The sequence below is a fragment of the Peromyscus maniculatus genome, chromosome 3 (assembly GCF_049852395.1).
Source record: "Peromyscus maniculatus bairdii isolate BWxNUB_F1_BW_parent chromosome 3, HU_Pman_BW_mat_3.1, whole genome shotgun sequence".
NCBI lineage: Eukaryota > Metazoa > Chordata > Mammalia > Rodentia > Cricetidae > Peromyscus > Peromyscus maniculatus.
The window spans coordinates 67,101,828-67,123,861 of NC_134854.1; the positions used below are offsets into that span (position 1 = coordinate 67,101,828).

The following is a 22,034-nucleotide window of genomic DNA, read 5'->3' on the forward strand; positions in this document are numbered from 1 at the left end:
CAGTCGTTGCACAGACAGATGTTCGTTGAGCACCTTCAGTCTGCCAGGCAGTGCATAGGCCTGGACAGATGAGGTGATGTACCCTGGGTTCACAGGGCTCAGTCTCTTTGGGGCAGGTGAGGAAACCAGTTATTGCAGTGGCATGAAACGGGGCCTAGATGGGGCTGCTGGAGCAGTGTGGCCTCACCGCAAGTGGTTCCACTGGAGCAAGGAGCCTTTCCCCTGGAGAGACAGCACAGAGGGCTCTGAAGTATGAGTGCTGTGTTGAAGGGACTGACCCCCATCCACTTAGGCTCTAGGGGAGAGCTGCGGGAGGCTGGAACTAGGGGACAGAGGAAAGAGGTCAGGACCCTGAGTTGATTCTTTAACAGCTTTGTTGTTGCTCAGTCACCTATGCAGCAGCTGCCGTGTCCATGGCGGCTCTTCTGTCTGTCAACTAAGAACATCCCAGTTCTCTCAAAGCTTTTTACACTATTAGGCAAAAAACTAAAAATTCCAGAGACAAAGTGTTATGTATTGCTGTTTCCACTTGGAACCTCATTGAGAAGCTAGATGTCAACTTAAGAGTGCTACACATGCAGTAACTTCATGAAAAACAACTCATTATGTAACTTCTCTACCAAAAGAAAGAAACCACATTTTAAAAGATAATTTTTTTTTCTTTTTTTGGTTTTTCGAGACAGGGTTTCTCTGTGTAGCTTTGCACCTTTTCTTGATCTTGCTCTGTAGACCAGGCTGGCCTTGAACTCACAAAGATCCACTGCCTCTGCCTCCCGAGTGCTGGGATTAAAGGCGTGTGCCACCACTGCCCGGCATAAAAGATAAATTTATCAACATGATGTAAAGCAAAGACTAAACCACAGTGTTTTTGTAAATGCTTAAAATTTGATGTAATGTCAGAAAGAACCTGAACAAGATAGCAGGAAATAACCCGAGACATTGGAGCCTCTTGAACTGTCCGATTTTCTTGTTTTGATTGTTAAAGGTGTAGAGGAAAGTCCTACCCAACTGATCTGCCAACTGCTAGTGTTGTTATCTGTTTCTACAACGAAGCCTTCTCGGCCTTGCTGCGGACTGTGCACAGTGTTGTGGACCGCACGCCAGCACACCTTCTGCATGAGATCATCCTTGTCGACGACAACAGTGACTTTGGTAAGCGATGCTGTGCCTGCTCACGACTCATCGAGGTTCTTATTCACTGTGTGATGCGAGCTTACAGCCTGTCCATTGATTACAGAACGATTTTACTGAAGTACTTTATCTTTGTAATCTGCTTACAGTGTTATCCCAATTTGCCCCTGGGGAATTTCCCCTTGGCTTGCTTTTGAAAATGTCCATTATGAATTAAGCTCAGATTGATAGGAAGTTATGAGGACTTCTGTTTGCCCTTCAACCGATTTCCCATGTTGGTTCTTTTATACTTAGAGTACAGTGTAGAAAACAGAATTCCACAGTGGAGAATATCCTGCATGAAGATTGTTAGCAACAGCAGTCTTGAGAAGCACACTGCATCACCCAGCAGCCCCTGATGCTCCCATTTAGAGTTATACTCTGTCTTTGTATCCCTAGTATCCTTCCCTGGTATCTGGTGATCTCTAATTTTGTCATTTCAAAAATGTAATCTAGATGGATATGCAGTATGTGCCCTTTGAGACTGGCACTTTTCTTCTGTCACAGTGCTGTGGACCATGCTTATAGAATAAGTGTGCTACACCAGTTGTTCCCAGAGTGGACTGCATTCAGAAAGCTCTTAGATGCCAGTTTTCTGAGAATCACCGTGTATTTTACATACCTTTCTTTAACTGTAGATCTTCATAAAGAAAAGCTTTCTACTATTTGCTCCATTCAGCTCTTAGCCTCCTTCAAGATGAGTGGGGATCCTTTGTACAGAGATGGAGATAGAAGAAGAAGTGACTTGCTCAGGATAGCTTTTGGGAAGTTGAGTGGAGGTTCTACTTAGTCTGCCTGGCTTCCAGCCTCCTCCCTTTAGCACAACACTGCAGACCCAGTGATGGGGTGGCATGGAGACATTCTCCATGTACGCAACAACTCTTTAGACCCTCTGTAGCCTCAGTAGAGCTCTACACCAGCATACTTATGGACTGATGAATGAACGCAACATCCTTGAGACCATAATATTCAAACCTGGGTAAATATAGGAACTTTATGGGAGAAATTTTGGAGCGTTTCATAGACATCAAAATTTATCCTTTTTTGTTGTTGTTGCTTGTTTTTTTTTTTTGAGACAGGGTCTTTCTGGCTGCCCTGGCACTCCTATGTAGAACCAGGCTGGCCTTGATCTCAGGGAAGTCTGCCTGCCTCTGCCTCCCAAGTACTGGACTTAAAGATGTGTAACACCACACCTGGATTTTTTTTTTTTTTTTTTTTTTTTGTAGTCTAGGCTGGCCTCAAATTTACTATCAAGCCAAAATGGGCATTGAAATTGCAGGCAAGAGCCTTCATGTTTGGCTTCATTTGAGACATTGTCTATTGAAATACACATGTAAGGCAGCTCTTGGCTAGGTTCCAACTTGCACTCTGGGTTTCTTTTTCCTCCTACAGAGGATGCTGGGATGCTTTACAGTGAGGCAGAGTCCAACACATTTCTTTGATCACTTGTAGATCTTGACTTAGGTTGCAGATACAATTTTAAGAATGGTTATAAGATGTCTTGGTATGTGTCTCATATGGTGTGAGTAATTATGGAACTGTTCTTTTCAGATGATTTAAAAGGAGAGCTAGATGAATACATCCAAAGATACCTGCCTGCAAAAGTCAAGGTCATAAGAAATAGGAAACGTGAGGGACTGATCCGAGGAAGAATGATCGGAGCAGCCCATGCTACAGGTACATCTGTGCTGTGGCTCTGTGGTTTTGGACGCCTACAGAGGTCCACAGAAAGCCTTAGTTACTGTTCTGTTGCTGTGAGGAGACTCCATGAGCAGGGCAGCTTATAAAAGAAAGCATTTGACTGTGGGCTTATGGTCTCAGAGGTCAGTCCATGACCATTATGGCACAGTAGCTGAAGCTTGCATCTGACCCACAAGCAAGACAGAGCTAATAAGGGTTTTTGAAACCTCAGAATGCCCACCTCCAATGACACACCTCCTCTGACAAGGCTACACCTCCTCATCCTTCCAAACAGTTTTATCCAGTGGGGACCAAGCATTTGAACATGAGCCTTTGGGGGCCATTCAGTCCACCCGTTCCATCTCATTCAAACCACTACACCATGTTTTCATTGGTTGTTGTCCAAAGGAGTGAAGAAGCTTGTTCTGTTTGGGAAGATTTCATAACTGACCTGCTGCCCTAAAGCACAGAGTACAAAAATTACTGCTAGAACCCTCACAGACCTATTTCAGTAGTGGCTTTTTAGTTAATTATTGGCCTCTAAAATAGGTTTCTTATCTTGCTGCTTACATAACTAGAAAAGTCCAAGCTAACAAGTAACTGAACTTTAAAAATTTCATACAGAAACATATAAACTTCAAACTGCTTGACTTGAATTATGCCAATAGTTGTTATTGTGGAGTGTACAGCTCTAGGGTCAGGGTCAGGATTTTACTTGGTAACTGTAAACAGTGTTTAACACTGATAGCATGTAGGAGAGAGTCTCTGTTGTTGTTGGGAGGTTTCCAGGCCCCTCTCTCCATCATGTGGCACACACCAGTCTCCCCCTGACTATAGAGAGCAGGTGCAGACCAGCCTTGTGTAGAGAGTACACTCCGGTTCTCTTGGGCTTCCCTTGTGTCCTTTGTTTTGAGCCCAGGCTGGCTTCCTACTTGCTATGTAGATGAGGATGATCTTGAACTCAGGGCCCCTGCTTCTACTTCCCAAGCACTGGGATTATAGACATGTACCACCACACCTGGCTGGATCTCTTTTATGTTTACCTAGAAAGATAGAGGTGTAAGGTTGGCATTCCTGATTTTCTTTTATTGATCTTGACTAAAATAGTTTCCTTTAAAAGTACAGACAAATGAATCTGTTTAAAGTAGCTCCTGGGCATATCAGAAGTCAGGAGGTCAGTTCGGTAAGTCCTGACTTGAGTCTTTCCCTCATAGCAGTGTCACCTGTGCCCTGCTGTGAACTGCTCTGCCTCAGATCCCCCCCACCCCCGCAGGGTCTGGGATGATAAGCACTGGGCACCACCACACTCCCCTGTTGCCATAGTCGCCATGGGCCATTGCACTTGTTGTACTTGGTTGGGATCTCACTTTTGGGATTTGGTCTTTTTCTTTCAAAACCTCCTGTGATCAGAAGCAGTGGACAGGAAAGGAGAGCAGCCCTCTGCATCCAGTCAGAGCCAGTGCCCTAGGTCAGTGAGACATCTGCTTCTCCAGGGCTGTAGCCAAGACTAAAGAAAGTTGGCTGTGCTGGAGAAAACTCTGGAGCGTTGAAGATTGTGCCATTTGAGCCACTGCAGTGCCGCAGTGCATATTTACTGTTATTGCTATGACCTCCTTGTCTTCCTTCAGATATGGCATAGGATCTGCCCGGTTCCAGACAGTTTGAGATCGCTATGGCAGGTTTGGTGCAGCCATGTAGAATCATACTGCATTTAGTTAACTAACTTGGCCTCATTTTCAAAAAGTAGTACTTTCAGAATTAAGAAAAGCTATGAAGACATTTCTCCTTAAAGAAACCCTGACTTCAGCCGGGCAGTGGTGGCGCACGCCTTTAACTCCAGCACTCTGGAGGCAGAGGCAGGTGGATCTCTGTGAGTTTGAGGCCAGCCTGGGCTACAGAGTGAGTTCCAGGATAGGCTCCAAAGCTACACAGAGAAACCTTGTCTTGAAAAAAAAAAAAAACCAAAAACAAAAAAATCCAAAACCCTGACCTCATTTTCCATTCTGTATTAGGTAATTGTGTGCATTCTGTATTAGGTAATTGCTAGATGTTTTATGTACACATTGAGTTTGTGGCTAATTTGCTGACATCATTGAAAACTTAGGGGTATTTTTTTCAATAATTTGTTTTAATAAATCATGTAAAATCTATTCTGATGCTTATTTAGAACAATCCTACTCTCTGATAATTCCAGTTTCTCAAATAAATTTGAAGTTATCAAAACCAACAGTTCTCAACCTTGCTCACATTTATCCACAAGATGCAAAGGTAACAACAAGAAGATGCAAAGATAACAGGATGAAGTTTTAGTCATTTATATTTGCTAATACGGCTGAAAGAATCCCTTAGAGCCCTATGGGAAATAAGAAGTGAGCTGGAGGTAGTACAGTGGAGAATCCAGGGGAGAAGGGTGATATGTGTGGACGGTGTCAAACTGTGGTTGGCACAGCAGTCCGTCTTTGAAGGAAGTTCCCATGGTGTAGTGGTGCCAGCTCTCAGTGATGCTGAGCCATTGGTGAGCCTCTGGTGCAGTTCTGCGGCAGGGATGTACTCCATTAGATACTTTGAGTAAAATGACTGTAGTAAAAGTGACTCCACACCTGGCCAGTGTCACTGCAAGAACCACAGGGCCTGCTGCCGCTGGGAGAGGAGGAGTCTCTTCAGTTGCCTAACTGCTTGTTGGGGTCGTACACGTGGTTTGTGGTCTCTCCATGACAGTGGACATTTCAGAGAAAACTCTCGGCCAAAGGATTTATTCTCCTGAATCCAGTTGGCAGTACAGAGAGTAGTTTCTTGATGGGGTGGTCATGGTGGCCATCCATGGCCTGTACTTAACATCCCCATCCTTGCTGCTCAGCTGCACCTGGGCCAAGTGCGAGGTACCACTTTCCCACCTTCTCCCTTCACCTCGGCAGGAGAAGTCCTCGTGTTCCTAGACAGCCACTGTGAGGTCAACGTGATGTGGTTGCAGCCCTTGCTGGCCATCATCCTTGAGGATGCACACACTGTGGTGTGCCCCGTGATTGACATCATCAGCGCTGACACACTGGCCTACAGCTCATCCCCAGTGGTACGGGGTGGTTTCAACTGGGGACTGCACTTCAAGTGGGATTTAGTTCCTGTGTCCGAGCTGGGAGGAGCTGACGGGGCCACTGCACCAATAAGGTAAGAGAGATGGGCACAGAACACTAGCTTTTCCTTAGAAAAGAATAGTGTATTAAGGAAAATCTTCTCTGTAAGGGGCAAGGGTCTTGACCTAACTTACCCAGTAAAAAAAATTTTGAAGTGAGGTGCTACAAAGAGAGACCCTGTCTCAAAAACGCAACAAATTTTGTTTTCATTTTCTTGTTTGTCTTTGAGACAGGATTTATCTGTTTAATAGTTCTGGTTGTCCTGGAACTCACTCTGTAGACCAGGCTGGCCTCGAACTCAGAGATCCACCTCCAGTAAAGATTCTTAGGGGTACAGTTTTATATAAGGCAAGCCCAGAGTTAAGAGTAAGAAACTGTTAGTGCCCCTAAGTGTTGTGTCGTTTGTGAGAGAGGCAAATAGGTAACTGCTTCTGGGGTAGTGTGGGTGCCCCTGTGTGCTGTGGTCTGTGTCAGACTCATCTCCAGTTCTTCACTACAGGCTGAGTATCTCTTTGTCTGAGATGAGAAGTGCTTTAGAATTCAGGTATTTTTGTTGTACGTTGGAATATTTGCATGTCCATAACTGGAGATTTGGGGATGGAGCCCAAGTCTAACTGTGTAACGCACTTGTGCTTCACACTCTTTGTACAAGACCTGAACGTAACTTGATGCAGCCTTCAGGAACCTCTGTTGCAGACAAGAAGTCATATCAGTCCTTTTTTAGTTTTTTTAATTTTTCATATACTATATTTTTGTCATATTCTTTCCCCTCACCAACTCCTCCCATATCTCCCTCCCTCCCCACCCAACTTTATATTTCTTTCTTAAAAAACACTCAAGAACAAAAAGCACACACAGAAATACCCTCCCCTCCCCAGAGTCCGTTCTGTGCTGACAACTCTTCCAGGGCATGGCCTGCTTTGCCGTAGACTCGGTGGCCCCCTGTTGAAGAAAAGGAATTTCCCTCCCAGCAACCATCATTACAAACACACGGCTGGCCGTCTTAGCTCTGATTCCTTTGAAGATACTTTTTTTTTCCAAAATGTTTTTCAGACATGTATAAATAGGTTTTGTTGTTTTGTTTTTTAAATACAGACTGGGCTCATGCCATGTAACTGCCACACCTGCAGGATTGGGGATTGAAGCCAGGGATGTCCACCTGCTCTACAAGCCCCCTTACCAGCTGAGCCACATCTAGTCCATGTAAATGGTTTTCAGCGTATCTAGTTCTCTCCCGAGCTTTCAATCGTCTCTTTTTTCTTTGAGTGTATTGAGTAGTTATTTTGAAGTCTGTTTGATAGCTTCATAATTAAAACTTTCACATCTGTTTTTGTTGTAGACTGTTTCTCTTTTCTGTGATTTACCCTCCCTGGTTGCCTGCTTATTTATCTGTCTGCTCTTTTGTTAGACATTCTAGAGTTCTTCTGTAGGCAGTTTCAGACAGTAGAACCCGCGCATGAATCCCTAGCTTCAGGTCAGGAGGTCACATGCCTAGAGGTTGGGACTGAGCCTTTGGGTAATGCCTGCTGCAGGGGGCTACAACTTCAACCCGAATTGTCCACTGTTGGCAAGCTGCTGTGCGGGAGGGAGGGAGGGACGGACGGACCCTCATGTGTTAGGAGTTAACAGAATCCCTGGCCTCAGACCAGATGCCAGTAGTGGCCCCTCCATCCCACTCACATGCTAAGTGTGATGGCTCTAAATATTCAGAGCTCCGAACGCTCTGACATGGATGTCACTGCTGGCACAGTCAGCCTCGTGAGAGCCGCTGCTGCTGCTCTTCAGCTCAGAAGGGAGACTGTCTCTGTGGCAGCAGGCCCTGGACTCAGGCTTTGTCCAGTGCCTCTACTAGGCCATCAAAAGGAATTAAGTCATTTGAGTTGGGTGTCTATCAAACTCGGTTACAGTAACAATAGTACTTTGATACTTAGAATGTAACCTTATGCCAGATACTTATATAGCCCCAGCAATCCAGAAAATTCAGGTATGTGGCCTAGCTTGCTCCCTTATAGGATGAAAATGTTTCCTTTTTATCTGTTATCCTTTTACTGTTTACCTTTTCTCTAATGACAGCTAATCTACTGTGTCCTAGAGTCACAGAGACTTTGTAAACAATAGGTAACTGGTTCTATTGAATGAGCACAGGCTGTGGTCCTTTTCTAGGTCACCTACAATGGCTGGAGGATTGTTTGCAATGAATAGACAGTATTTCAATGATCTTGGACAGTATGACAGTGGCATGGATATCTGGGGAGGAGAAAATCTGGAAATCTCATTTCGGGTAATTTTGGTTTTGTGTGTGTTCTGTTATTAAATTGTCTGTAATGGAATATAATTGCAGTTAGGGGCAAAGAGAACCTTCTGAGCAGGTGGGCCCCACCTACCACCCACCCATCTGGACCTGTGTGCAGAGTCCCCATCAGCCCATAGCACAGTACTTATACATGTCTGTTTATAATTTTGAAAACATACCACTGTGGTGCTTTAAAGGACAGTTTTTCTCCAAATTTTTTTTCGGGTTGAAAGTTTATATACATATCATTGGTTCAGTTTTCTTTTGTTCTCTTTCTTTTTAGCAAAAGTAAATGAATCCCATAAATGTTAAAAGTATATACTCTCACACACGATGCAACATGCATATGTGTTAAAAGGTTCTTTAAAAAAATGTGTGTTTGCACAAGCACACACATGTGCTATGGTGCTCATGTGGAAGCCATGGCACAACTTACAGGAGTTGGTTCTCTCCTTCTGCCGTGTGGCTCCTGGAGATCGAACAGGAGTCATCAGGCTTGGCTTGGTGGCAAGCACTTCTGCTCCCTGAGCCAGCCTCCCAGCCTCCCAGCCTCCCAGCCTCCCAGCCTCCCAGCCTCCCAGCCCTGCCTGCAACCAAGTACTCTTGAATCTGAATCACTTGTATCATTTAGAAAAAAAGACTTTGGACTTGGGGAGATGGCTCAGTGGTCAAACCACTCTCCCTGCAAGCAAGAGTAGAGATGTCTGGGTCCTGAGAGCCTGTGTAAACATCAGGCTGGCATGGCTGCTCATCTGAAGTTCTAGCCCTGGAACATAGACACAGGATCCCCAGACAAATTCCTAGCCATGCTAGTGAGCTCTGGTGTGATTGAGACACTGCCTCCAAAGGATGCGGTAGAAGAGTGGTAAAGGGGAGCCCCAACCCCTTTAAAGATAGATTATTTATGTAGTTTATGTACATGGGTATTTTGTTTGCATTTCATCTGCACACAAGAAGGGAGCATCAGATCCCACTATAGATGTGAGCCACCATGTGGTTGCTGGGAATTGACCTGAAGACCTCTGGAAAAGCAGCCAGTGCTCTTAACCGCTGAGCTGTCTCAAGCCATCTCTCAGGCCCCAAGATTCCCAATATTCACTTTAGGCCAGCGTTCATCTCATGCATGTGCACTGCATATGCAGGCATGCCACACACATGCAAACGTGTGCATATGCAGGAACACTGTACAAACATGTAAGAAAAACGAGTTGTTTTCTTAGAAACAAAGTATATAAAAGAAAGTACATGAGCCAGGTGTTGGTGGTGCACACCTTTAATCCCAGCACTTGGGAGGCCGAGGCAGGCGGATCTCTGTAAGTTTGAGGCCAGCCTGGTCTACAGAGTGAGTTCCAGGACAGGCACCAAAACTACACAGAGAAACCATGTCTTGAAAAAAACAAAAACAAACACAAACAAACAAAAAACAAAGTACATGAAAAACAGAAGACCAGCTAATAAGCATAACTGTTTTCAAATCCTTAAGAGCAAGTCCATTAATGCAACAAAGGATGATAACATAATTCAGACACATGGGAGCAAATGAATGTTTTCAGAATTGGTTGCCTTTTTAATTTCAGGAAGACCTAATTTTTATTTTTTTTTTTTGTTTTTTTTTGGTTTTTCGAGACAGGGTTTCTCTGTGTAGCGCCTTTCCTGGAGCTCACTTGGTAGCCCAGGCTGGCCTCGAACTCACAGAGATCCGCCTGGCTCTGCCTCCCGAGTGCTGGGATTAAAGGCGTGCGCCACCACCGCCCGGCAAGACCTAATTTTTAAATGCCCCTACTTTCTTCTGAGTAGATCTCATGGAGAGACACCTGTAAGTTGCATAGCCACCATTCATACAGGCTGGTGCGCGGGCTGCTTCTGTCTGAACTGTCCGTCATGTCTGTCTGCTTCTGCCTAGATCTGGATGTGTGGCGGAAAGCTCTTCATCATCCCTTGCTCAAGAGTAGGACACATTTTCCGAAAAAGGCGGCCATACGGATCTCCTGAAGGCCAGGACACCATGACACACAACTCCCTGAGGCTGGCCCATGTCTGGTTGGATGAGTACAAGGTGAGTGTCTGTGTCTGTCACCCCCCTCGTGCTTGTTCTTCTTGGCTGACCTTCACCGCTGTGCCATCTCTCTGGGCTTCTTCTCACCCGGGAGTCACTCGGTTTGGGTTCTCACCTGACTTCTGAGTGTGATTTGTAAGCATTGGAAGCAGCTCTGTTTCAGTGCACTGATCCTTCTGTGCCCATCAGAGTCTGGGACTCCACAGAACTGGGCTGCACTTCCTCACCCACTGGACTTCACTGCTCACTCAAGATTCCTTTCCCATTGCTGCCCTACCTTATACAACTTTGTTTTCTTTGCAGAATCTTTATCAAGTATAATTTGCATGTTAATTTTAGAGCATTTTGTTACATCACAAAGAAATACTGTACTTCTCATGTTTCACCTCTGACCACAGCTCTAGACAACCACATCTGTCTCCTGGCTCCAGTCTTTCCTAGGCCTCTCACACATCTGTGTCCTTCTCTGTGGCTTTCACTTGGTGTTTGTGTTTAGGCTGGGCTGTGTTGTAGCTGGTCTCAGCACTTCACTACTTCCCATTGCTCAGGGATACTCTGTCCATCTGGCCATCACCTCGGCATTTGGCTTGTTTACACATTAACTCTTAGGAAAATGCTGCTGTGATTATTTGTGTGCAGTTGCTACTGTCATTGAAATGGGTTGGTCTCGAACTCCATCCTTGTGCCTTCCTGCTCTGGGATTACAGGCGTGCATGCACTAGGGTGCCTGGCGAAGTACCTGAGCTCTTATTTTGGAGACAAAAGATGGATAAGAGGATGTACAGTAATTGCAACCCTGTGATGTAAAGGGAAATGGCAGCAGATGCCCAGGCTGTGAAGTGCTGAAGAGGGAGCTGGGAGCAGATATGGGCTCAAAGCATGCAAAGGTTCTGTTTGTCTCTATCCCTCTCCTAACCCAGAGCTCCGGGGGCTCGGCCTCTTGTGAATTGTTATCATCTGCGTGTGGCAGAGATCCCACAGTGTGGCTTGCTGACCTCTTGGCTCTGGCCATCCACTCAGGTTTGCAGGGTCTCACTCATTTCCATGGTCAGATGAATACAGACACTTAATGCACTTGCTGTGTAGACACTGCATGCCTGAGTGAAGAAGCACCAGCTGCGTTCCTGTAAGAACTCATTGAAGAGACAGCAGTCACCCAGTCAGAAGTCTTGTCAGTAGTCATGTGACCACTTCATGTGGAGTACAGTGCTGTGAGCTGAGTGCTGAGCTACACTGTTCTCCATGGGCCTTGCATATGACACTGGGCAGCAGCTTCTCCAAGTGAGCCAGGCTTATAAATGATAAAACTCGACTCTTTAACAGCAGGGCTTGCTATCCAGTCTCGTGAGTTCCAGGCCAGCCAGGGATACGCAGTGAGACCCTGTCTCAAAAACAAAACAAAACCCCCCATCATTATGAGCTTGAAAGTATGCCACTATGTAACTTTTCTGATGAAATCATAAATTACTTTATTGTGTAGTGAAGTGCGTCAGTATTTGGAAGAACTGCACAGCCATAGACCAGTGCTTTTCAAGTAAGTAGTACATGTTACAAAGCCTTGCATGTGTAAAAAGAACATTCAAATGGGAATCTCACTGGTATGATTTCTTATTTTCTATCAAATTAAAATATCAAAGTTACTGAGTTATATACTAGACATGCTGCTGTGTAGTGGTCCCAGCACTGGGAAGGCTGAGGCAGGACTGTTAATTAGAGGCCATTCTGGGCTGTGTGCTTATACTGTATCAGAAAATTACAAATAACTTATTATATTAAACATTTAATACAAGAATAGCCATATTTGTAATAGCTTTGAAAATACTCCTTATGTTTGTACTACATTTTTTCATGAGGTTTTATTTTAAAGCAGTGAGATGGCTGAGTAGTAAATATGTTTGCCGCACAGGTCTAGCAATCAGCTTGATCCAGAATCCCACCCAAAGGTGGAAAGAGAATCAGCCCCATAGAGTTGCCCTCTGACGGCCACAAATGCACCAAGGCAAGCACCCCTCCATGTATCAGGGTAAATGTACATATGAGCCACATAAGAAAAGATGATTTTCTAGACAGTGGTGGTGGTGGCACACAATTTCAATCCCAGCACTCAGGAGGCAGAGGCAGGTGGATCTCTGTGAGTTTGAGGCCAGCCTGGTCTATAAAGCAAGGTCAGGACAGCCAGAGCCACACAGAGAAACCCTGTCTTGAAAAAAAAAAAGTTTTACTAAATGAATTAAAAAAATTAAAACCGTTGGTTTTTTTGTTTTGGTTAGTGGTATTTCTAAGATAGGGTCTTAACCATGTAGTCTTGCCTGGCCTGGAGCTGCTACATAGACTGGGTTGGTTTTGAACTCAGAGCATGTCTCTGTGTCTTTAGTGCTGAGATTAAAGGTGTGTGCAGCCATGTCTGGATCAGTTTTAATTTTAACATCGTTGGTATCCATGGAAACCTGGATCTTCAGCGCATGTTGAGAATAATAGAGGTCAGAGTTTGAGTCACTCATCTTACACATAATCTGTTGCCTTAGTGTTCTGATGCTGTGAAGAGACATCATGACCAAAGCAACTTCTATAAAGGAAAACATTTAATTGGGCTGGCTTGCTTACAGTTCAGAGGTTTAGTCCATTATCATGGTGGGAAGCAAGGCAGCATGCAGGCAGACATGGTGCTGGAGAAGGAGCTGAGAGTCCTACATTTTCCTGCAATAGGAAGTCAACTGAGACACTGGGTGTCTTGAGCCCACCTCCACAGTGACACACCTACTCCAACAAGGCCTCACTTCCTAATAGTGCCACTCCCGGGGGGAGGAGGGGCATTTTCTTTCAGACTACTACATCCACCGAGTTAGATTTCCCTCTAATTTGTCCTCTGTGAAATCAAATATATCTTGAGTTTATGTTATGGTTAGTGACAGGCATGTGGAAAGTTCCTGTTGATACTTTGACATTAAGAAAACACAAGACTGTGTTTTCCTCAAAGAATGTATAATATATCTCCAGCAGCAAATTCCATTTTTCTTTTTTTTTAAACTTAGGAGCAGTATTTTTCCTTAAGACCTGATTTGAAGACCAAGAGCTTCGGAAATATCAGTGAGCGTGTTGAATTGAGGAAGAAATTGGGCTGTCAATCATTCAAGTGGTATTTGGACAATATTTACCCTGAGATGCAGCTACCTGGCCCGAACGCCAAACCTCAGCAGCCCATCTTCATCAACAGAGGGCCCAAGCGCCCCAGGGTCCTTCTGCGTGGACGGGTGAGGCAGCAGCAGTCCTATCTGACGGTTCCACTGGGAGGGGCATAGCAGGAAGGTTTTCTGAGGTCCTGTGATAAATCTAGATTTAGCTCAGATTTAATTTCATTTTCTCTCTTCTCTAGTAGAAAAGCTTACAAATTTTAATGTGTTTGCTGTTTACACCCAGGTCAAGATCCTGTACTTACTGCCTTGGAGGGACTGGGACCTTATGTAGATTATGTATCAGCTTCCAAGAGTAGAGACACAGTCTGGGACAAAGGCAGTTTGAGACCTGAAATGATCCTTTCAAAGGGAGATGAGCAGGAAAACGCAGCAGCTGTTACTGGTCAGTCTCAGCTCTAGGAACCAACTTCAGATAGAGATTGAAAGTGACAGTTAAGTTGGTGGGACATGCAGTGAGATTTCACACTCAACGCACTGGCAGTCTTCAGAGCTTAGCAGAGGGCACACTGTGGACCCTTTCCAATTGCACTTAAGGCTTAGGGTCTGCTGTTCTGAGCTCTGAGTAATTTCTAAAACTGGCATTCTGGAGGCTGGGGAGATGGCTCAGCTGATAAAGCACTGTGCAGCTCAGTGTGAGGATTGGAGTTTGGAGCTCAGAACCCATGCAGACACTGGGCAGTTGTCGGGGTCCACTTATAATTCCAGTGCTTGGGAGGCAGTGAGCTCTGGGTTTCTTTGGTAGACCTTGCACCTCAGTGAACAAGGGGGAAGCTTGCACAAGCATGCACACCCCTCCCCCACCTGTGCAAACACACACAGACAGAAAAAAGCTGGTGTTCTTGTGGGTTTCCCTCTTTAAATTCCTAAGGCACATCTTCCAACTTTTCTATTTCAGAATGGAGCCTAGTACTTTTCTCCTTATTTATTTTATAAAACCCCAAACAACCATCAAGATGTTTATTGGGTGTTTTTCTTAAGTAAAGAGAGATAATTTTGTGCCTATGTAGTTGAAATCCCTTCCAGCATAATTCTTGATCTTTGTATCACTGTTGGAAGGTCTTGGTGGTTCTGTATATCCAAGTCAGCATATACATAGTATACTTAAAAAAAACACAAAACTGAAAAAAAAATGTCTAAACAGGGTTTTGCTGTGTAGCCCTGGCTGGCTGGCCTCAAATTCATGATCTGCCTGCTTCAGCTCCATGAGTGCTTTGGTTACAGTCCTAAGTCACCATTCCTGGCTTTGTTTCCTGGCTTCCTCTTAGCTCCTGGGTTCTTATTTGGGACTATGGAATAGCATTTCCATTCCAAGCACACATCCCCAAGGTACCAAGATGTCTGCATGGAAGTCCTCAAAAACACTGTTTTTTTTTGTTTTTTTTTTTTTTTTTGTTTTGTTTTTGCAGCTCTACCATTTGCAGACCAACAAATGTCTGGTAGCTCAGGGCCGCTCCAGCCAGAAAGGAGGCCTGGTGCTGCTGAAGGCCTGTGATTACAGAGACCCAACTCAGGTGGGTGATGCCGCCCAGTGCATAGGCACTCTGGGGAAGGAAAAGCACATGTGAGCAGACTCTGGACATGAGGTGTTTAGTGCTGTGACTTTTCTTAAGTTGTAGGTTACAGATGACTTTAGAGACCATTTAAAATAACTGCTTCTGTCTTCTCCGTGTTCCTCTGCCTCTGGTCATTGCTTGTCAGTTTTAAGACCTTTGTGCTTTTTACTGTGGTGTAGAGAGTGCTCTTCTTCAAACCTGAAGTCCTTAGTAGATAAGCCAGAGTCAGATTTTCCTAACCAGTTTTTACATCTCATTAAAGGACACCTCAACAGAGTTCATTGCATCCACTCTATTTTAGGTAGTCTTTTCCATATTAAAATGTAAGCAGATAACATTTCAGTTTGTCACTGTCATTTCAGGCTTACTTATATGACACCATAGCCTAACAGTGAGTGATTTCAACTCACAGCTGTCAGGACTGGTCTGCGTAGATTGTACTCCATTTTGGCTATCACATAGGAATGGAAAAAAAATACCTGGGCCTTTTGATAAATGGATTGTATACTTGCACATTTCTAGAATATACTGCCTTAAAACAAAACATCCATTTATTACCTGAGTGTGCACACATGGAGGTCAGAGGACAGGCTGTAGCAGTCAGTTCTCCTCTCTGATCACATAGGTCATCAGGCTTGGCAGCAGGCCTTTCCTGCACTGGCCCCTTCAGTGGTTTTAAATGTACCGAGTTGTGGGCATGCAGGATCACACTGCTACCATAGCTACTTAAATACATAAACAGTCCTCAGTAGCACTGGTTTCAAGTGGTCAGTGCAGGGTCTGCCACACAACAGCCCAGGATTCAAGCAGGGCTTTCTAGTACCTGTAGGAGACTGTCTCACTACATCTGTACTCATCCCATTTGAGGCCTGGGCCAGAACTCAAGATGATTTGCATTCACACCCAAGGGAAACCCTGCTTCAGGGTAGCCCAGGTGAAACCCACCATCTCACAGCAGACATTGCTACCTGGAATTGGGGTGTGATATTCTGTAGAAGGGTTGGAATAGCTTATGCATGTCGTCCCCCAGCAGATAAGGACTGTGGTAAATAATCAGCTTTATATGCACTTGCCCACACCTCCTCTTGTGGCTCCTTGGAGCTTTACAGGTCTGTGAATTAAGAGAATTCTCACCAAACCCTAAAACTGGAAATGATTTACAATGACATGATCACTTGAATTAGTTAAAATCCGTCTGCCACTGTCTGGGTCTCTCCCAGATAACACTGTGTTAAGTTGGCTCAGAGGAGAGGCTTTGCTTTGGAAGGCTTTGTCCGAGGTTGATGTTCACCTTCCACAGCAACCATGGTGGGAGCAAATGGCAGAGGAAGCCCCTTTACCACCTGTCCAGGAATGAAAGGGAGAAGAGCACAGTGCACCTCAGTCCCCTTCAAGGACACTCCCTAGTGAACCAGAGACATCTCTTTAGGCCTCCCTCATGTCCCAGTTCACTCTTTCAGATTGTCGAGGCAGTGCTCTGACCAGTGTGTCTGCTGTGGAGACCGCAGATCTGACCAGTGTGTCTATCTGCTGTGGAGACCGCAGATCTGACCAGTGTGTCTATCTACTGTGGAGACCGCAGATGTGACCAGTGTGTCTATCTGCTGTGGAGACCACAGGTCTGACCAGTGTGTCTATCTACTGTGGAGACCGCAGATGTGACCAGTGTGTCTATCTGCTGTGGAGACCGCAGATCTGACCAGTGTGTCTATCTACTGTGGAGACCGCAGATGTGACCAGTGTGTCTATCTGCTGTGGAGACCACAGGTCTGACCAGTGTGTCTATCTGCTGTGGAGACCGCAGATCTGACCAGTGTGTCTATCTGCTGTGGAGACCGCAGATCTGACCAGTGTGTCTATCTGCTGTGGAGACTGCAGATCTGACCAGTGTGTCTATCTGCTGTGGAGAACACAGGTCTGACCAGTGTGTCTGCTGTGGAGACCGCAGGTCTGACCAGTGTGGAGACCGCAGAGAGTGCATTGTGAAGTGTTATTCAGGCCTTCATTCCAGTACTTAAGACAACACTTGTTTTTTAAAACCCTTTTCTTTTTTGTTTTTGTCACTAGATCTGGATTTACAATGAAGAACATGAATTGATTTTAAACAACCTCCTTTGCCTCGACATGTCAGAAACCCGCTCTTCAGACCCACCTCGACTCATGAAGTGCCATGGGTCAGGAGGATCTCAGCAGTGGACCTTTGGGGTGAGCAGCTTGCTGTACACATGGGCTTTAACTAGTCCTGATGCTTCTACATCTTTCCTGCATGCTGCAAGAATGTTTGTTTTTAAATAAAAGCAGGTCCTTTTTTTCTTGCCTTTTTTTCCCCAGAAGAACAATCGGCTGTACCAAGTGTCTGTGGGACAGTGCCTGAGAGTGGTGGACCTGACGGATCAGAAGGGCTCTGTTGGCATGGCAATATGTGATGGCTCTGCCTCCCAACAGTGGCGCCTAGAAGGTTAAGATGGACCCTGGCTGGAGATAACATAATTCACCAGGTTTTATCACACCTGCCATAAATCATGGTGCTTTATGAAGGATGCTGCTGACCCCAACAGACAAGACCCCTGGTGGAAGGTGACCATCACAGGAGCAGAAGGTGCTTCACTGGGACTTGGGTTATTTCTGAGCTGCTGCTAAGGCATTCTTGTTTATCCAGGGAAAACAGAAAATAATAATTCTAAAAAGTTGGGTCTATTAGTACAAACCCAGGAAGCAGACATTTCTATTTATTTATGCTTCTCTTGGAGATGGAATGGTTTCTGTCTAACCAGGAACTTGTCACAGTTTCCTTTCATAGAGGACTTCATAGGAGACTTTTTCCTACTCTCATTTGTTTAATGTTCCTAATAGATTTTAAAACTAGTTGAATGCATATTACTTTTAGCTTCAGAAGGTATCATGTATATTTCAGAGGCATTTAACTATTATAAATTATTTTGATGACTTAATAGGCTGTCTACATTAAATAAAGGATCTTTTTGATCATTTGACTAGGATTTATGCCTATTCCATCTTCTGTGGTCTGGATGACCTGGGAATATGATGGGAAATACTTCATGAATGGGCAGATAGCCCATTAAGCTAGACGGCAGTTGCTAACTTCACGAAGTGGCAGTTCCTTAGCTTGACCTGAGTGACTTTGGACAACAGTTTGCCTGTGAAACTCTCTTCTATAACATTGCTAAGTAGAAGTATCTATATAAAGCTATATAAAGAATTCATAAAAGTCTGCAAATACTCAAGCACGAAAATACAAGGTGATTCCCCCTGCCCCAGATTTGTTTCTTAGTTATAATCTCATATTGCAGAAGTTTGGTGATGTTATCTTAAAGCACAAAGCCATTTAAACCAAGTATTTTACCTGTCAGACTTCAAAGACTAGGAAGCAAAAGGCAGTGAGTGAATTTAAACCCAGCAGGAGCAATGACCATGTTAAATCCTGTTACCTAAGGTTTCCTTTAGAAGGTTCGACTGGATAAGAATGCAAGACCTACATGCAGGCTACCTACAAGAACTCACTACAAAAATGAACAGATGGGCAGACATTACAGCGAATGAACATTATCCACCCATCTGATAGTAGCTGTTAGCATGAGGTAGAGTAGATTTCTACTGGGGGTAGGAAGAGTTCTTTCCCTATGACAAAAACAAAGTAATCCCAAACACTTATACAGCTAATAGCTTCTAAATACATGCTGCCCAAAACTTGAAACTTGTCAAGTGTATCTCTCTACAGTTAAAGGGAGACATTTCAGCATGCCTTCCAAAAACCTGATAGACACAAAGGACACTGACGCCTTGACAATACATGGTACTGCTAACACCAGAACTCATGTTCTCATGTACACATGACCCATATGTCAGGTAGACTACAGTCCAAGGTGTCAGATAAAAATCAACTATAACACCTTCAAATAGTTTGAAACTGATTCACTTTGTCTTTGTGGGTCAAAGACAAGATTAAAATGTTGTTTTAAAATGTCCAAAGATGAAAACAGCAGAATGTGTATGCTACCAAATTACTTGGAATTTTATAAAGTACTAGTCACCTGTAATAGAGATTAAGTTCTTAAGGAATCCTACCTTAGACGGAAAAAAAGTAAATTTGAAGCTCAAGGCAGAAGTAAATATGAACTGTCAGAAGAGAAATGAAATAGGAGCCAACAGAAGAAAAACTTGAGGCATCAAGAATGGTGACCAGCCCAGTGAAGAGAAACTCATTTGTTGGGGCCATAGCAGAGTACAGCTCTGGAGAGGCGGGCGGGTCTTAGAAACGAGACTATTCCTTGCTCTTCAGCCAAGGGACTCAAACTGTCCACACAGAAGGCTGCACTCAGACATTCACAGCAGCTTTTATTTATTGCCCAAACTGGAAAAAAGTGGCAAAAACAGTTTGGTAGGATATGATAAAAGCTCAACAAAAACTATGGAGAGCTGCCTTGAGAATGAAGACAAGAGAGCTAGATGGAACACTGGCCTGTCGATAGGACTGACTCTCAGCCAGGAAGAACAGTACAGTATGTCTACCAAAGGGCTTCATGAGACACTCAGAAAACAACTTATGGGCTCCAAGGCCTTGAGGTTTCTCAACATCTGATTGCTTCCTGACTCTTGCTCTCAGGCCAGATTTCTTTGAGGCACATGCTTAATGAGTGCCATTGTAAAGATGACTTGAATTTGAGATGAGGTTGTACATCTTGGCATGTTTATCTGTTGCTCTGTACAAGGTACCAACCATTACCTCTGATGGTACAATTTTAATCTGCACAAAAGTGTTGGTAGGAGGATGGGGAGAGCTAGAAGTGGAAGGAAAATTCCTCAAATAAAGTACATTGATAGGTAGCCTCATTTGATGTGAAAGTGATCTTGTGTAAAAGGAAAGGATCCTGTACTATCTCATATAGTCAATTTAGGAGCCTTTCACTCAGGACCCTACCCTGGGCAGTCCAGCAAGAAGATAAGCATGGACATGGGAAATGAAGCAAAAGTATCTTCATTTGCAGAATATGACCAAGTATGCAAAAAAAATCATAGAAAGTCTCCAAAAATACTCCACAGACTGTTCCTGGACACAGTGATCCATGACTTGTCAACCTCACAGAAGCAGAAATGCATACCCATGCATTTTGTATTTGCAAATAAAGTATTCAGGCCAGACAGCATGGTGGTGCAGAGGCAGGTGGATCTCTGTGAGTTCACTACCAGCCTGTCTACATAGTAAGTTTCAGGCTAGCCGTGGTTATATAATGACAATCCCCAATCCCCCGCAAAAACAAACCAACCAAATATATAGTATTCAATACTTTACTTGATATAACCAACACATTATAAAATGGGCTTGCTCTGTTTAGGGATTTTGCCCAAATGTAGCCTGACGTGGTATTTAGATGAGGCTAACTGCCTTTAAAAGGCTAGGTGTATTAAATGCACTTTCAAGAGGGCTTATCCCGACGTGGCTCCATCGTCAAAGAGCATCTGCATGTTAGAGACTTTGTATAAGCCACAAAAGGGGGAGCATAAGTAAGTGCTGTACATATGTGCAGCACAGTTGGAGACTGAAGTTGGGGGGCACTGGGGCTGCCGTTTGCAACAGCACTAAAAGTATGGGACACAGAACAGACTAAGGCTAGTATGGCATGTTCTAGGGGTGCAAAGCTGTTCTTCATCAATCAAAAGCTCCAGGTGGCCTTTTTAGGTGATACAATAATTTGAAAAGACAGAATTCTGGCGGACTTACACCAATTCAAGGTCACTGTGCTACTGACTTAGGGGCAAGGAACCGGCTGTAAGAGAACACAGGCCAGTGTGGCTAAGTGACTCATAGTCAAGGAGCCAGTTCACTGCCTGAAGGAAACTCAGTCTACACTTGCTCCAGGGAGTCCCCCTACCTTCCATACACTGAAGACACACAGACCTCTGCACTCACCTGCCTTTCACGTGAGTCTGAACACTAGGCCTCATGCCTGCATGCCAAGCACTTTACCTGCTGAACCATCTCCCTAACTCCAAATCTGCAGATTTTACTAGAAGAACTGCCTATATCTGAACAAAACTGAACCTTAAATCTCTCCATCCTTGACTGAACATAAATTTATTTCAGGACAGATACAGATCTGAACAAACCATGAAAAATACAGAGTATCTTCAAGATTTCAGTGTAGGCAAAGACTTGCCAAACAACACACTAACCTTAAAATATTAACACAATAGGACTTAGTCAGAATTAAGCACCTGTTTAAGACAGAATGAGAAATGAAAAAGCCTGAGACTTGTATTCCGTCTCCAGTGTTTTTACCATGCACCAAAGAACTGATTGAACACTTAATTAAGGTGGGAGGGGTATATACACACAGTTAATCCTATGAAAAGTTGCTCAATGTCACAGTCATTGATGAAATGCAAGCCAACCACATCAGATGCCATTTTAGATGCATTAACATAAATGGAAATACATGGAAATGTGAGATGTGGAGATGGGTGGAGACGGCAACAAAGGCTGCAGTATATGTCTTAGGCCTCCTCACTAATACCCACAGGAGCCAGAGCAACTAGAACATAATGTGACAAGACAAACTAGCTCATTAAAGGAAAGAATTTGACAAGCAGTTAACTTCTTCACTGAGTACACTGGTGGAGCCATTCCCCTTATGGCTAGAATGTAAGACAGACTGAGCTCTCACAGTCTTCAATTTTCTACCACTTTCCAAGTAACATCAGGCTAGACTAGGGCCTCCTACACATGGAGTCCAAACCACAGCAGGCAGAAGTTCTCTTCAGACTCGGTCATGGGGGCTGAAGGACAGCATTCCTGAGAGAGAAGCTCTCATGTCATCCAGAATTCATCCCTGGAGCCTAGGAGCAGATTGGTAGGGTTGCTTTGAAGAAAACAAGTCTTGGTATGAGGCTTCCATGGGGCCACTGAGTGAGCACATTGCCAGCCTCCTGTGTGTCAAT

The 22,034-nt window shown here is 44.4% G+C and overlaps 1 protein-coding gene across 8 annotated transcripts in view; it reads left to right on the top strand.

The window, feature by feature from the left end:
* Galnt11 (polypeptide N-acetylgalactosaminyltransferase 11) overlaps window positions 1-18,076 on the top strand; it is a 31,546-nt gene extending 13,470 nt beyond the window's left edge. For 5 of the 8 annotated variants that reach the window (XM_076565993.1, XM_076565995.1, XM_042273257.2 and 2 more), the window contains 9 exons: window positions 986-1,152; window positions 2,722-2,847; window positions 5,766-6,015; window positions 8,145-8,262; window positions 10,178-10,330; window positions 13,363-13,581; window positions 14,931-15,035; window positions 17,145-17,282; window positions 17,379-18,076. In XM_076565993.1, coding sequence (XP_076422108.1) covers window positions 986-1,152; window positions 2,722-2,847; window positions 5,766-6,015; window positions 8,145-8,262; window positions 10,178-10,330; window positions 13,363-13,581; window positions 14,931-15,035; window positions 17,145-17,282; window positions 17,379-17,540 — 1,438 coding nt within the window. In that variant the 3' untranslated portion in view covers window positions 17,541-18,076. The remainder of the gene's footprint in view (window positions 1-985; window positions 1,153-2,721; window positions 2,848-5,765; window positions 6,016-8,144; window positions 8,263-10,177; window positions 10,331-13,362; window positions 13,582-14,930; window positions 15,036-17,144; window positions 17,283-17,378) is intronic. The other 3 variants (XM_076565998.1, XM_076565997.1, XM_076565996.1) reach the window with 1 other exon arrangement.
* Window positions 18,077-22,034: the final 3,958 nt, after the last annotated feature.